At 46.0% G+C, this 15,687-nt stretch overlaps 2 protein-coding genes across 8 annotated transcripts in view; one reads left to right on the forward strand and one right to left on the reverse strand.

Moving 5' to 3' along the window:
• Positions 1 to 995: 995 nt before the first annotated feature.
• TIMM22 (translocase of inner mitochondrial membrane 22) lies at positions 996 to 5,162 on the reverse strand. Of its 2 annotated transcripts, XM_073315167.1 has the most exons (5): positions 4,660 to 5,162; positions 3,628 to 3,824; positions 2,565 to 2,637; positions 1,369 to 1,491; positions 996 to 1,252 (listed from the first exon to the last, which is right to left on the reverse strand). In XM_073315167.1, the coding sequence occupies exons 1-4, from the start codon at positions 4,910 to 4,912 to the stop codon at positions 1,415 to 1,417; spliced, it is 600 nt and encodes a 199-aa protein (XP_073171268.1). In that variant the 5' UTR covers positions 4,913 to 5,162; the 3' UTR covers positions 996 to 1,252; positions 1,369 to 1,414. The 2 variants fall into 2 exon arrangements, with proteins under 2 accessions (XP_073171268.1, XP_073171267.1); XM_073315166.1 differs by having other exon boundaries at positions 996 to 1,491; positions 4,660 to 5,161.
• A 145-nt stretch (positions 5,163 to 5,307) lies between these two features.
• SPECC1 (sperm antigen with calponin homology and coiled-coil domains 1) overlaps positions 5,308 to 15,687 on the forward strand; it is a 171,952-nt gene continuing 161,572 nt past the window's right edge. For 2 of the 6 annotated variants that reach the window (XR_012155359.1, XM_073315159.1), the window contains exon 1: positions 5,309 to 5,398. The gene's annotated coding sequence lies outside the window, so the exon portion shown is untranslated. Of the gene's footprint in view, positions 5,399 to 15,687 lie in introns of all 6 variants that reach the window. The other 4 variants (XM_073315162.1, XM_073315163.1, XM_073315156.1 and 1 more) reach the window with 3 other exon arrangements.

Genomic DNA, 15,687 nt, shown 5'->3' on the forward strand with positions numbered 1-15,687 from the left:
GCAGACCAGCCCTTTCAGCACCACTTGGAAAGCTAAACACACTTAACCCATGCGTCCATCTCCTCCAGCCTGCTGTAGTAACACTCGACCCAGACTGTAGCTTTGCTCACTTCCCAGAATACCCTGCAGTGGTCCCAGGCTTAACATCTTCCCCTACATTCAATGAGAGAGTTCTAAGCACCTCTGTCTGCTGAACGCCACTTTCAGCCACAGCTCTGCACAGGCTTAGTTGAGATGGTGTAAGGCATCAGACTGCTTACAGCTGTTGCATACCCTGCGTGGCCTTGAACCTGAGTCTCCCTTTGGAAGAGCCTATCAACATGTACCTCCAGGCAGCATGCAGCTAACTAGCCATTACTGCAGCAGTCCCTCATCCCAGTGCGACAGAAACTCAGTGCATGATTTAATTGGCAATCAGCCTGAAATATGGCCTAAAGTCATACTCAAGTCCAGCTGGTAGCTCTAGTGCACAATAATACAGCTTCTAGTAATAGCCAGCACCACAGAGCATACAAAATCAGTGCCGCTTGGTTGTGGGAAAAGGATTGCATCCTCCTAAGTAAATAGGAAGCTCCCGACACTGTTCTAATGCAATGGCTTCCTAGTCTCTCCACAACTTTTTGGAGTTAACATCTTGATCCAACGGCAGATGAAGCAGTAGCTCATCACTTGCTGTGTTACTACAGTGAGATTAGCTCAGCTAGGCAGGCTTACCATATAATATTATGCTTCTGTCAACAAGCCGCTTTTTCCTAAATTGTTTGGTTGAAATGTTGTGTGTGGCAGCTCAGTCACTGGCATCACTAGGCAAAATGCCTTCTCACTTTGTTCTCGAAGACATGGTAAGGAAAGTTGGTTCCCATTTAGTTGTACTTTAAAGCATTGTATAGAGGGTTAGGTACGCTCCAGCGGATATTAAAAAATGCCTGGAATTAGTTATTCTTTCGCCCACACGGTCTTGTTTCTACCTAACAGAGCAGCACATTGCAAACCTGTTACTGTTAAACGTTCGCAGCAAACTGACAACCCAGCTTGCTGCATTTATTTATCAAGATTCTGACAGCTTGCCTCTTTCAGCACCAGCAAAACATTCCCCAGAAGTCAAACCCCAAAGGATCCGGAAGGCTTAGCGAGAAGAGGCTTAGTTCTTGGAAACTGACCGTTTATCCATTCCGATGATGACCCTGATCACCGTGTGCCCAAAAGACTGGCTCAATTCCAAGGAACTCCAGCACCTGAGCATGAAATAAGCCTGCCAGGGTGAGGGGTGAAAGGATTATCAGTCATTTCGGAAACAGCAGGCAATATCCTGCTCTGATCACTCCTCCAAAGGCAGGGAAGTAAGTCTGGTGAACCCACAGCTCTTACCAGCAGCACTGGAACACAAGTGAAACTTTCCCACAGGACTGCGTTGTTACCGTAGGTAATAATCAATCACTGCCGAGAAAGCAGCAAAGCCACCACAGCCAATGGCCCCTGCTTTTAAACCAGCTGCAATGCAAAAAGGGAAGGGAAAGAATTAGAAATGCCCTGCACTTCTTCCCATTTACTGGCTTATACTGCTGGCCTTAAAGAGGTCCCAGGATTGCAGTTTTCCGTGCAGAGAATCTTGCACTCCAATTTTAATTGGATTAGGGGACTTAGATGCATCCCCGGAATTTGGCACACACTGCACTTGGAACCACAGGGGCTGGGCCTGTGTGGTGCACTAACTGAGCTTTGTTATGGTTTCTCTGCCTCTGAAGGGCTGCAAATGAATATTTCCAGCTCTGATGCAATGGCTGGATTCACTTGGCTCTGAGCTCAGCACTGCAGGTGACTTAGGGTGGCTGAACAGTATGATGGGGACAGAAAGGCAGCAGCTGCTTTAAGAGCTCCGAAAGGATTTGGTCCAGGCCAGACACAGTATAATAGACTTAATTAGGAGCCCTTTCTAGAGCTGTTTTGCTTCCCTTAATGCTCTTTGGGAAGACTCTTTTTTGAGGAAGGGAAAAGAAGGCAGAACTCCAACTTTGCTGAAAAGCACCACAATCCTGTGCTTCAGCACAACCACAGCTCCCCCTTCCAGGCATATTCTTAACAAGGGAGCATTTGGTGGGTTCTTGCCAAAAGCCCAGGTGCTAAGCAGTGACTGGTGCTGGACTATGCCCCATTCTGATGGCTACTAGCTAGACTCGCTCTGGGGCGCCAGCTGCTGCTGGCATTTCCTAGGTGGTATTTCCTGTGCAATATTCCGTTTAAGTGGTTATTCTACATCTTATCCAAGTGTAATAACACCCAAAGTTACTCTGAAAACCTTGAATAAAAATATTTTTCCATTTGACTGATGCTTGTGTATAGTCAGTTTCACTGTACCTTTTATTAGCAGGGAAGCAGATGCAGCACCTAAAGCAAATTTAACTCATTTTGAACCATTACAAGTTCCATGGTGATGCCCCCTTAATACTACATGGAAGTGTCTGCACTTGGGATGTCTAGAAAAGATTGCAGTACATCCATGTAGCTGGCAGTCTTGGCCAGAGCCAGAGCTAGGACAGAAACAGTTCAAAGTAAGTGCTACTAACCTCTAAAGCCAATGGCTCCTCCAGTGATGCACCCACTAACAACACTGTTCTTCCAGTCTGATTTTCCACGATACTGTGGAATGGAGAAACGCAGTGGAGTCACAGTAGGAAAGTGCACGTGGAACTATTAGCATAGCTACTTAATGTTAGTTTTAGAGAATAAAAACACCCCTCCAGTCCCCTTGACTCACAGCTGACCATGCTTGTCCCTAATTTTCCAGTAGATAGCAATGTTGACCTTTGGTGTGAGACTTCTTGGGGGAAGGGGGAGTATTACCTAAGACACTTAGGGTACATCTACACAATGAAAAGCCGGGGGTTGGTCTATATCAGCTGGTTTGGGCTGTGGGGCTATAAAACTGCAGTGTAGACATCCAGGCTGGAGCTAGGCTCCAGCCCAAGCCCGAATGTCTACACTACAGTAGCCCCGTAAACCTGAGTCAGCTGACAAGGGCCAGCTGTGGATGTTTTATTACCGTGTAGACATACCCTTATTCTTCTACATGAGTTAATTACACTTTCCAATTAAAATAAAGAAACTTGTTGCCTTATTTCTAAGGAAATATGAAAGTCAAGAGTTTTAGCAGTGAGACAAGCAAGGTCACTTTGCTCTCTAGCTACACAATGAGATCCAGGACTTGATCCAGAATTATCCTCCAAGACCTGATTTTCACGCCAACCTCCTTTTTGCTTCTAAAATGTTACAGGCCCAAATAATTATGGGTACAACTGATAGGGAGATTTTTTTTTTAAAAAGGTTGGCTAGGCTTTAAAATATAGTCCCCAAAATTAACCATATATTTATCCAGCCCTGGAACTGGAATGATCTTTGTTACCAAGTGTGCCCTAAGAGGGTTGTTCTGTACTTTTTTCTGTTATAACAAGGAATCAGAGGCTGGAAAACACCAAAAACCAACAGGCTAAGTGTGCTTCATTTTCCTCCTAGAGCTGTTTTCCACCACCCAAGGTTGCTTTAGTGTAGCTCAAGAGCAAGTTAGGTAGGAATACACACATGCCAAGGGTTTCTAAAGAAAAACAGAAAGCATTTCTGTTGGCTACTTACAGATTCTACTAGACATTCAGTACAGGAGAACATAGCACCCACAATGGCAAAGTTTTTGGCATAGGACATCCCTCGTTGTCCCATATCTTTAAGGACTTCTTTTGCAGTTGGTGTACGATAGGGATCCTTGGGATCAAACCCTACATTGGTATCAATGCCTGCTGTGAATACACCAAATGCTCCTCCCAAAACAAAACCTAAAGAAGCCAAAAAAACCCAGTGAGAATAGAATGTTTCCCCATTGATTGCAGCAATGCAGCACGGTCATCACAACAAACATCCCAGCATCCTGATATGTTACAGCTTGTACAAGACATTTGTGGTCAGAAGAGTGGACTTCTCCCCAGAGTCACATTACTAACATAGCGCATCTCCAAGCACCCAGGGCCAGTAATGGAGAGCCCGGTGTACAAAGCGGGAAACTGAGGCACAGGGAGAGAGAAGTAACTGACCGGAATATAAAAACTGGGCCAGGCCAATGGTGCAGCTAGCCCAGTATCCTGTCCTCTGACAGACGCCAGTGCTAGATCCTTCAGAGGGAATGAACAGAACAGGGCAATTACTGAGTGATCCATCCCCTGTCGCCCAGTCCCTGCTTCTGGCACTCAGAGATTTAGGGACCCAGAGCACGGAGGTTGTGATCCTGATCTTCTTGGCTAATAGTCATTGATGGACTTGTCCTCCATGAACGTATCTAGTTCTTTTTTGAACCCGGTTTTAGCATCCCCTGGCAAGGAGTTCCACAGGGTGGCGTTGCCTTGTGCGAAGAGGTATGTCCTTAGGTTTGTTTCCAACCAGCCGCCTGTTCATTGCATTGGGTGACCCCCCCCCCGTTCCCTATCCACGTTCCCCGCTCCACTGGTGATTTTATAACCCTCCATCACCCCCCGCGGCCCCTCCTTGTAACACCCCAGCCCGGGTCAGGACAGGGGGCTCCAATCCGGGCGCGGCCCCGGCAGCTCGAGCGGCGGGAAGGGGAGATGGGCGCCGGCTGCCACCCGCCCCCGTGCCGGGCGCGGCCCCGCTCCGCACCTCCCACGCAGGCCAGCGCCGCCTTGAACCCGCAGCTCTCCATGACCCGCTCGATCAGCTTCTGCTCCTCGCTCCTGGGCGGGGCCGGGATGCCCCCCAGCGCGGCGGGGTCCAGGGCCCGGGCCTGGCGCGGCCCCCGCCGCTCCCCCACCAGGTGCTCCAGCAGGAGGCTGTACTGTAGCTGGGCCGGCGCGGCCGGCTCAGGCCGGGGGCCGGCGGGCGCGCCCCCCGCCGGGGAGGAGGCCGCCGCCATGACAGGCCGGGTAAACTCAGTCGCTGCCTTCCCAGCCGTAGATTCCACACTCGAAGTTGCAAGGGTGGGGGGTGCTTCTGCCCCAACCCCCTGTGGTTCCGCAGCAGCCGATTCGACACAGTGGAACTCCGCGCGGGCGGTCTGCGACCCCCCTCGTCCCAGCAGACTACAACTCCCAGCATGCCCGTCACCGAAGGGCTAAGGTGCGCCGGGATTCATGGCTCTTGTAGCCCCTCTCTAACCGCTATGCGCCTGTACCCCGCAAAGAGACTATGACTCCCGGCATGCTCCGCCGCTTCAGGCCTAGCCGTACCGCCAGGCTCCGCTGCGCGCGGCATCTTGGGATTCGTAGTCCGGAGGGTCTGAGAGGAAGAACCACATTTCCCAGGGTGCCCCGCGGCAGCTCGCCCCCTGGCGGCCGTTAGGACCGTTGCCGAAGAGAGGAAAGGTGCTTGCGGCCAGAGCATCCTTGGGAGGAGGCGGCAGGTGAGCGGGGCTGGGGCGGGCTGTCCCTGGGGGCCTCTCCCAGGGCAGGGCCAGGGGGGTGGGAGGCAGAGGGGCCGTTCTGACAGGAGGCTGGGGCCTCGGCCATGGCAGGAGGGTCCCTGGTGGCTGCCCCGCAAAGGGGGGCGGGAGGGACCCTGGGCTCTAATGCAGGGGGGCATCCTCAGGGAGGCCACAGGTGCCAGCGGTTACTTGGAGGGCAGCCAAAGTGCCGGGTGTCCTCTCCCCCTCTGGAGCCCTGCAGCCACCCTCAGGCCTCAGGCAAAGCCCTGGGTCCCGGTGTGCAAGGGGCCACGCTCTGCCTGCTGGCCAGGGAGAGCAGGGCTGTGCCCTGGGTGGCTCTCATTGACACTGCGCGGTGGCCTTGCCAAGGTGCCCGATTCCAGAGAGGGAGGCTCCGCTGCCCTTCAAGCAACCAAGCCTTTATGGGTACCTGTGCAGTAGGGTTGGTCAAATGTCACCCACAGAGTCCTACGATGCACCCCCTGACTTTCTCTTGTCTTCTGGGGTGAGTGGCCCCAGGAAGTTGATAGGTCCCAGCATCTGAGGTGGCTGCTTGAGCTAAGACAAGGGCAGCTCCACTCCACTTCATTTTACGTACATTAGACAGAGAAACACCAGGTGGACAGATGTTGTCCATGCAGCCCCTCAGCTGAGCAAAGTTTGGATGTCCCTGGCATAACATAGCACTCATGCCTGGGGGTTTGTACAGATCAGGGGGAGAGAGAGAGCTCAGTGGTTTGAGCATTAGCCTGCTAAACCCAGGGTTGTGAGTTCAATCCTTGAGGGGGCCATTTAGGGATCTGGGGTAAAAATTGGGGATTGGTCCTGCTTTGAGTAGTCGGTTGGACTAGATGATCTCCCGAGGTCCCTTCCAACCCTGATATTCTATGGTCAAGGGGCACTGAGAGTTTATACAACATCTGTCTTGCAGTCACAAAATGCAATCCTGATTAGTGTCAGATCAGGAAGGGATTTTAACTCTTACACTACTGTTTATTTTGTTTGGCAGTAGCATAGAAACTTCCCATTAATACTTCCCACCTTGATAAGCTTACCCCCCTTAAAAGGGAGGCTGTAAGCTAAAATAAATACTTCAGTCATATATGCAATTTGTTCATGCTTCATTTTGCTCAGTAGTGGCATAGCTGGGCCAGTTTCACTTTTTGATTCTCATGCACTAGCACAAGTCTGTTGCTAAGCTTGCTGCAGGGAAGGGAAGGATGGGTTTAAAACCAAACAAAATGTTTTTGTTATAGTTCTATGGAAAGTTTTTACTATTAATATATTTTTTTAAAATCTGCAGTTTTTGGCCTAACCGTCAAGGAATAACTGTTATGGTGAGAATGGGTTGCTTTGAGGCACTGAATTTTAATAATTTAAAATGTTAGAAAACATTGTAATGGTTATTTTAAAAAGGAATTTATGAACTAAAAGTGACTCATTTCCATGTATCCCTCTGAAAATCAGACCCATGGTCTGAACTGAGTTAGATGCATTAGATGTTCTGTAGTAGATTGTCCTGGTTTTCCTTTTCTCTTTTACCTCAGCATTGTTACTTGTTTACAATTACACACATGCAGATCTGGATAATTCTGTGCAAATATGTTTAACGCTGTACAATGGTTTATTTTCCCCTTCAAATATTTTCACTATACGCAGTTGAGCACAACATCCTGACTTGTGCACTGAGTTCCACTGCCCTCTACTGGCTTCTCAATTCTATTCCCTCTGTAACTGAATACAGTAAGTACTCAAGTCTCTTGGTATAAAAAGGAGGAGCCAGGGTGTTCTTCATGAGGAGAACTGAACTTCAGAACTCCCTCCCTCCCTTGATCCAAAATAGCCCAGATCTGCTGATCTTCAAGGCACCTGCAAAGCCCATTTATTTCCCTACGATTTTGTGTGAGTGAGAGGTGTGTTGAGGGCTGGGACTTGTGCACTGAGAGTTGGGCTCTCTTTGTGGCTGGAGTGTTGTTTTGGATTATTTTTTCCCAGATCCGTGATTTGGGATTGAAAGGGTGTGCAATTTATTCTTTCCATTTCTGGTGTGGTTAGCTGGCATCCAGGGTAATGGGGACAGGCTCCATTTATTGCCAGAACTTACATGATGATTGTCTTCTGATGTTTTCCCACACAATATCTTTCTTCTCATTATGAATGTCTTCCCCGTTTCCCAGTATCATGCATGCATGGGTTTATATTCTACATGTGAACTAAGACATTGATCTTACAAATATTTAAGCCTGTGCTTTTCTCTAAGTATGCAAGTCGTCCCATTGACTTTCATGGACTATTCATATGAGTAAATGTAAGTGTTTGCAGGATTGGGGCCTAGATAGTGTGACTGACAATTCTTGCTATGTGTGGGACAAGTAGAAACCTGCAGTGAACAAGCTGCTCACTCCAAACTTCAAATTCTCTCTCTCGTAATCACTCACTGGACGCTTGCAAGTTAGTGCTGTTTGAGCCCCTTCAGCACAAGCCTGTCATCTGAATAACTTGCCTGAAATTACACTGCCGACTAGGGTGACCAGATAGAAAGTGTAAAAAATTGGGACAGGGTTCAGGGGTAATAGGCACCTATATAAGAAAAAGCCCCGAATATCGGGATTGTGCCTATAAAATGGGGACATCTGGTCACCCTACTGCCAACTTGGAGTTGCTAAGCCCTCAATGTTCAACCTCTTCCAAGAAACCTCAGTTCTGTCAAGAGAGAGTGCTTGCTTTTTTTTTTTTTTTTTAAACTTGCATAGCCCTAACTGGAACTCTTTCCAACATTCTTTTGTCTCTCCTCCCTGTAATTAAAATGAAATGTGTTAAGGATGAAAGATCAATAGCTATTGTTTTTATAAAACACACTCAAGTGGCTGTTCTATACATTTAGGATCCGTTTAGTTTCACTAAAGGGTAGCACACAGGAGTTTTTAGGAGAGAATTGATCAGTGTCACTGAACCTTTGATTGGAGAATATGGACATGTAGGTCAGTGCCCTGAAGGACAGGGCTTTTAAACTGTAAATATAATATTCTTGTCTGAAACTCTGATTCTGAAGTATACCTTTCATAGCTGCAGCACCCGGACGGTTATTTTGGGTATTGCTGCAAAGAAAGTCTTTGCAGCTCTCGGAACCAATCACTCAAATCCCATAGTTATTCCAGAAATGACTTCACTGCATGAGAAGCAGTTTAGCAATGGAGACCAAAATAAATAAATCGTTTCCCTCTCTCTTCCCCCTCTCATCTTCCCCTTCCCTCCCGGAAAGGCTCTGGGCAGAAATGCTGCCAGCTTTGTAGGTCTCCTATAACTTTGTGGACAGTTAAGGAGCTGCAAGTATTTCTGCATAGAGGGCTATTTTTGTAGCTACCTGTGATGCTCTGAACTGCTGCTACTTGTGCCGAAGAAGAGCAAAAATTAGCCAAACAGGGATGTCTTTAAGACTCAGCTACCACAGTGTTGGATGTAGTGTAGAGTATTGCCAGCCCCGAGTGTTGAAAAATCATGAGTCAGGCCTCCAAAGTCATATGATTGGCTTGAAAATCGTGAGGTTTAAAAATAACACATTTGGGGTTCCTTTTATCTGCCTTCTGCTGTTTGTCCTTAGTGATCACGTTTTCAAGCTTTATCCATAGCCGTGAGGCTAGACACTTCGTGTGTGTGTGTGTTTTAATGAAAATTGAAAGTCTCACCTACTAACATGACTCCAGGGGCTGGGGCTTTAAATAAAACACTGAATATCACAGTACTCATGATAAAATCCCAAGAGCTGGCAACACTGACTATAAGAAGCTAGGTAGGCTGGTTGCTGAGAAGCTGCTTCCCCACATGTCATTCACTGTGACTATGGGTGCTCTGAATGCCTGCAGAGAGGGCTGAAGCTGTTGCACTGATGTGGTTTAGAGCAGTGTTTCTGAATGACTGGTCCGAGGATCTGTGCCAGTCCCTGAAATCTCCCTGACACAGTTTAGGAACTCAACAAGCCAGTCCTTGGTATCTAAAAGGTGGAGAAACACTGTTTTAGAGTATGATCCCAGCTGGGACTTCTACCCTCCTTTGGAAGCGGGAAGTGCCTTTGCAAATAAAAAACACTGGTCATAGGTTTTAGGGCAGTTTGCAAAGCAGGTGGTGTCAAGCCATATTCTGGTTGAGGTTATGGCTTGTTTTGCAGTTGGGAATCCATTCCCTTCTTTTCTACTGTTGACTCGGGGCCTTTTCCACCTTTAAATTTTTTTGCTGCATTCATAATAAATAGGTTCAATGGATAGAGCAGGAAATTGGGAGCCAGGACTCTTGGGTTCTGTTCCCAAGTCTTACTCACTGACATTAGGGGAGTTACTTTACCTCGCTGTTCAGCCATCTATAATGTGGTGATGATGATACTTTAACTAAATTTGTTTACTGTTTGTAGAGCGGTTTCAGATCCTTGGATGGAAAGCTCAAGAGTACAATATCTAGTGAAATCTGCCCGCTCTCTGAATTCAGCAAGTGAAAGCAGAAGTTGCTTCATCTTCTGAACCTCACTCAATTTGTTCATAAAATGCAAACCAAAGCTCAAAGTAGGCTGAGGAGGGGATTACTTCTCTACTGAACTGACAGGGCTTTCCAAGCTGATAACAGTTGTCATTATTCTGCTGAACCACCAACATAACCATAAAGACGTGGGCTGTAGCCCACGAGGGCAGGGATTTGAGAGTTAAGGCTGAAAAGACAGTCTGGTGCACTAAGCTCCTGACTCCGGTTAGCATAAGACAGACTGTTTACATTTTTTCCAAAGCTTTCTCTTAGGACCAGGTAGGCCTGTTCCATGTGACTGCGTTTTGCAATTTGGCAGGAGGCATGAGACTTGGGTTTGGGGGATATTCGTCTGAGTCTTCCTGTTTTCTCTCTCTGTGTCTAATGTATTGTAAGTATTTTGTATTTTTAAGTCCTTTGAAGAATGAGACCCTCTACTGTGCAGGGTATCTGTGCTTTTCATTTGGTCCACCCCTTTCTCTATCCCTTCACCCTGATATCAGAGATAATTGTGTTTTCGCCCAGTGATTAACAATTTTAAAAGTACGTAACATCTCGTAACTCATGTGCTAAAACGATGTGTATCGAGTTTTTTGATGTCCCCTCCCAGGGAAGTAAGCTTTTGTTATAGGAGCCTGGGTTCTCTTCCAAGAAACCTGGCTTAGTCCAGAAAGAAGTCAATGTAGGAGGGCAAGTGCTGTGGGGGGAGATGCAGTGAAAAGGCAAAGGAATCCTCAGTTTGGTAAATGACATTCAGGCTTTGTCAAGCTGCTGAGATGCTCCTGATATTAAGGACCAGGGGCCCAGTCCTGCAATCCCTCTGTGTGGAACACCCATGGAATCCATATGGAACACAATGGATTAAAAACAACAGTGTGTTACATTTCTATCTCCAATTCATGGAAAAAAGATGGATTTAACTCAGCTGCAGATACCTGCAGGTACGGGTCTACTCACCACAACCTACCCTATAGCACACAATAGGGCACCATTTCCCTTGGGCCATACCCATACCCACTAGACTTGCACACAGATGGGACCCTTTGTAGTTAGATTTACCCTCAGCTTGCTGTAATGGTGAGAGCTGTCGCCTGCAGGACACCTTCCCCTTCACTGTTCCTGGACCCCATGCAGTTGGAGTGGATGGAAAGCACCAGTGCAAGGGGAAAAGCACATCAAGTGCCTCCATCTGAATTCCATCTCGTGCAGAATCCACTTTGATGAGAGGAACCCCCTTAAAGTGAGGTTCAGAGGGCAGGGCCGTCCCTGGCAGCCCAACACCAAGGAAGGATAAACAGCAGCACACTGTGGAATGATTTATTTGGTGGCACCCATACAGTGTCTGATCACAAGCTAAAACCTTTCGTATCTCAATCTTGTAATATCCCAAGTGAAATATTGCCCTTTCAGTAACTCAAACATACTTCACAAAAATGTGGTCAGGTATCCAAATCTGCAGGTTCCTCTTGCTTGTGCATGGGTCAAAATCTATAACTATTTAAAGGCCTCTTAGTCTTTATTATATTTTTGGCAGTGTGTTATTCTCCAATGACTAAACTGCAGCTATTGCACTGAGGCCTTCAGAACCAAAACAATATTTCTCTGAGTGTGTTCACTTGAAATAGCTCATTTGGTGAGCTGCTCTTCCCTTTTGGATTTGGATAGAATGGGAATTCTGGGTCCAACTCAATGATGCTGTAAGCCGGTACATCTCCATAGACTCCAGTGCTCCAGAAATAAATCGGGCCCTCTGGTTCGAAGCCTTCTGTGAATCCATCATCCAAAAGCTTCCCAGTGTCTAACTGATGTGATGGAGTGAGTTACCTTTAAATATCCATTAACTCTAATGGTCACCATGGTAACTGCTGTAACGGAGCATCTTGCTGGTAGGTTGCCCAGCTCCCTGAGTTATTACAGTTTAATGCTCAGAGCCTGTTGGATTCACAGTTGGGCAGAGGTCACAAATGTCAGAAAGGAAAACACTATATATTTTAAATCTTTATGGAAGGGAATCTTGTTGCTGGTGAAAGGAGTGGGATTGACAGCCCTAGAGACTGATGGCATTGGCCCACAGAAAAGGGACTTAATGGGCAGTAGTGGAGCAACTTTTCCCCATCTGCTACCCCCTCCCCAGTGTGCTCCAACCGTGTCAGGAGTGATCTAGTAGAGGGTGGGACAACGTCAGTCTCTTTGACTGATTCAGTGCTTGGCCTGTCTCCAGGAATGTTAACAAGGGAAATGGTGTTACTCTAGTTGTGAGATGGATAATACGAGCAAGCTTAGACTCACCGACTCATTGAACCTTGGTCACCAAACAGCCACCAGGCTGTAACGTCTTTCAGTCACTATCCACATGGGCCAGATTTCAGCTAGAGAGCTGGACAGGAAGGGCCTGATCCAAAGCCCACTGAAGACAAAGGAAAGACTCCCATTGCCTTCAATAGGCTCTGGACCAGAACCTAAGGTTCTCTATCTCCTTAATAGTTAGAACATTGGCTAAGTTTTCTATTTAATTTGAGGAAGAAATAATTCTTCTTTCTATGGAGATGTCTAGCTCTTTGGTTAAACATGTTTAACTCTTCATTTGTCTCTTCCTCTCTGCATTTCCTGAGAGCTGTTTGAACTAATCAGTGGACTGAGCATGGGCTGGGAACTAGGAATTCCTAAGCGATAATTACCTTCCACTGATAAAGTCATTTTTAAGTTACTAGCCTAGGCACCCATCTGCTCTGATGATGGATGAAAAAGAGTGACACTGGAGTTGCCTAGGCAAATGAGAGAGCAGAGTTGCCAAAGCTGATTTAATTTCTTTGTTTCCTCACTGGTAAAAATGGGAATGAAAACACTGATTCCCCTACCTCACAGGATGTCCAGAGTTAACATTTACAGGGCTTGGAGGAGGAAAACCCTCTGAGTGCTAAGGAATTTTATCACTGGACTGCTTGCTACATGGCTTCCCACTTTTCTGTGCACCCATGCTGTACCTTTTGCACTTCTCTAACCTTCTTGCTCTGCTCCTCCAGCCGCTCTGCACAGTGAGCTTGGTGCCTTGCCCTGCTGTCCCTCGCAGCCCCTTCCCCCTAGCTGTTCTTGCTGCTCTTTCCACCTGCCTTTTTACACCGTTGATCTTGCATGGTGTTATGCAGACAAAACTACACAGGATCGTTTCAGGGGACAAGACAAGATGTCACGTTTATTATAATAACACAATTTGATTTAAGACCAATAACTAATATCTAATACCTGTGTGCACACACACACACCCACACCCCGAATGTCACTTGGGTTTGTAGCTTGTGGCGGCTAACTGGCCAGGAAAGCTGGGCATAAGGAAGAGCTGGGTCTCTGTTGGGCGCGCACCGATGCCCTTCCATGTTGGCAACAGAATGTTACTCTTCAAATTCTTCCATCTCACCCATCCTTTTTGTAGGCTTTAGTTTGAATCCAGAGTCTATAGGTCTTGCTGTGTCACGTTGCCTCTGGGTTTGGTGTGATTGATCACCCTTCAATTACAGACATGACTTTCAGCCTGGGACCTGGCTTTGATGTTTCTTCACTTGTACTTTTGTTCTTTTCTTTTGAGGGTGGAATCTTCTTGCTTTGCCAGGGTTGTTGTCTGCATCTTCAGCAGTTGGTGTTTACACTTTATTTCATCAGGACGGGTGGGGCTGGAGGTTGATTCCATCATCCATACATACCTCATTCACACATCTAAACTACACTAATAAGATTACAGCAGGGTTTTGCAAAAATGAAGGTTGCAGCAGGGTTTACAAAATGGAGTTTGGGACAAGTTAAAATGGAGTTTGAGTTACAATATGGACAAGTGTAAGGAATGGCAAACAGTGAACAGAAGTTACAGTGTTGAAGCAGTGCAAGTTTCAGTGATTTGAGCAGCAATTAGCCAGTTATTGGGGTACCTGGTTTTATGACTGACTGTAGTTTCCTTCATAAAACTTTACTTATGACGTTATATTAATAAAGTGAACAATTAAAAACAATTTCATTGATCAGTTCTACAATGGCCGCTGTTCAGCTTTCTTCACTTGGCATGCCTGTGCATACTCAGTGCACATTTCTTCCGTTCTGATACCATTTTGGCTCTTGCGGGATTTTGTTCAGCTTTTAGAAAAGGAGGACTTGTGGCACCTTAGAGACTAACATATATTTGAGCATAAGTCTCTAAGGTGCCACAAGTCCTCCTTTTCTTTTTGCGGCTACAGACTAACACGGCTGCTACTCTGAAACCTGTTAAGCTTTTGTTCAACTTTTTCTGACTGGCAGACTGTCCCCAAACTTGGTTGAATATATCTTCCTCTAACTTTATGTTCTGACGATCTTGCATCATTGCTTTCTTATTTGAATCTTTGCTGGAGACTTGAATTAGTCACTTGCTTTTCAGGGAACTTCAAGAGCTGAGAGTGCTTGCTCTAGTCCCAATAGATCAGTCCCAGTTCTATAAACTGTGATTCTTCAGGGCTTGGACAGAGACTAGGAGAGAGGATGTGTGAATGTAATGATACGTGTTAACAGGGAACTAGCCCCAGTGTCCTGGACATGTTCCATTTATATGAATTACATTTTACAAAACTAGATGTACCCCAATTTTCCCCTCTTAAATGCTACTGTATAATATTGCTGGTCCAGAGCTAGTTGTATCCGTAGGCGGATGCAAGTACCCGATTTATCGCTTGTAAAATGCTTTGGGTTCCTTTAGGATTCAAGGAGCTAAAGAAATGCAAGGAGATTGTTATTTTGTTCATTATCAGAGTGAGCCCACCTACGTGCAACATCTTTTGTTCCCCAGGGAGTCAAAAGGTTTATGCCATATGTAGGTTGCTAGGACTTCATTCTAGCTACTTTCTTGCTTCTCTGCTCATTGTGTCTGTTGCCTTCAGATTTTGAAGGGTCTGAGTGGTATTTCTGTTTGTAAATCAGGCTGATGTTCATGGTAACTGTGCTTTAGAAGAAAACATGACGATGAGCCCTGGACCTTGTGTAGTAATTTGCTTTCAATTTCTGGGTCTTGTGTTTGATGACAGCTGATAGTATTGTGTGCATCTGTGAAGAATAGACCAGCCATTTGTTTTAAGGAGAAGTTCATGCTGGTGACCCATGAATCCTGGAAGTGGAGGTATTTGCTCCTAGTTGCTTCAGGGGCAATTAAAACCTGAGGCATATGCCAACTGGACACCTCTTCTGCTGAATTTAGAAATGTCCCAATTGATTTTAGCTGCAGTAAGATGATTATTGTGTGTTAAATATCTGTGAATTGGGGGTTTGCAGCTATGTAATTTCTATGATTAGCAACCATGTAATACAAAGATTTAATCTTTACTGTATATAAATCATGAAAGCAGAGCCAGAATCTCAGAATGGAATTTCCTTGCATTCCATCAATGCATATTTCTTAATATTTTATAATAAGTTACAGTTAGTTCTGAGAAGATTTAGGCCTAGAAAATTGTCTTGTTAAGTGGCTAATTTTGAGTGGCAGCCTTTAGGAATGATCACCTATTTGGGAGTGAGGAACTGCTCAACTCTAATCCAGACCTTCCCACTGACTCTCTGGATTTGGTCAAGTCCGTAAAGTCAACATGTTCAAAAGACTTCAAATATTGAAAAATTTGAAAATCAGAAAAAAGCCACAAGAATGATTAAATGATTAGAAAGCCTGCCTCAACAAAGAGAAGGTTAAAGGGTGACTTGATCAGTCTATAAATTCCTACATGGGGAAGAAATATTTAATAGTGGGCTCT

Source organism: Lepidochelys kempii, chromosome 17, assembly GCF_965140265.1.
Source record: "Lepidochelys kempii isolate rLepKem1 chromosome 17, rLepKem1.hap2, whole genome shotgun sequence".
Lineage (NCBI taxonomy): Eukaryota > Metazoa > Chordata > Testudines > Cheloniidae > Lepidochelys > Lepidochelys kempii.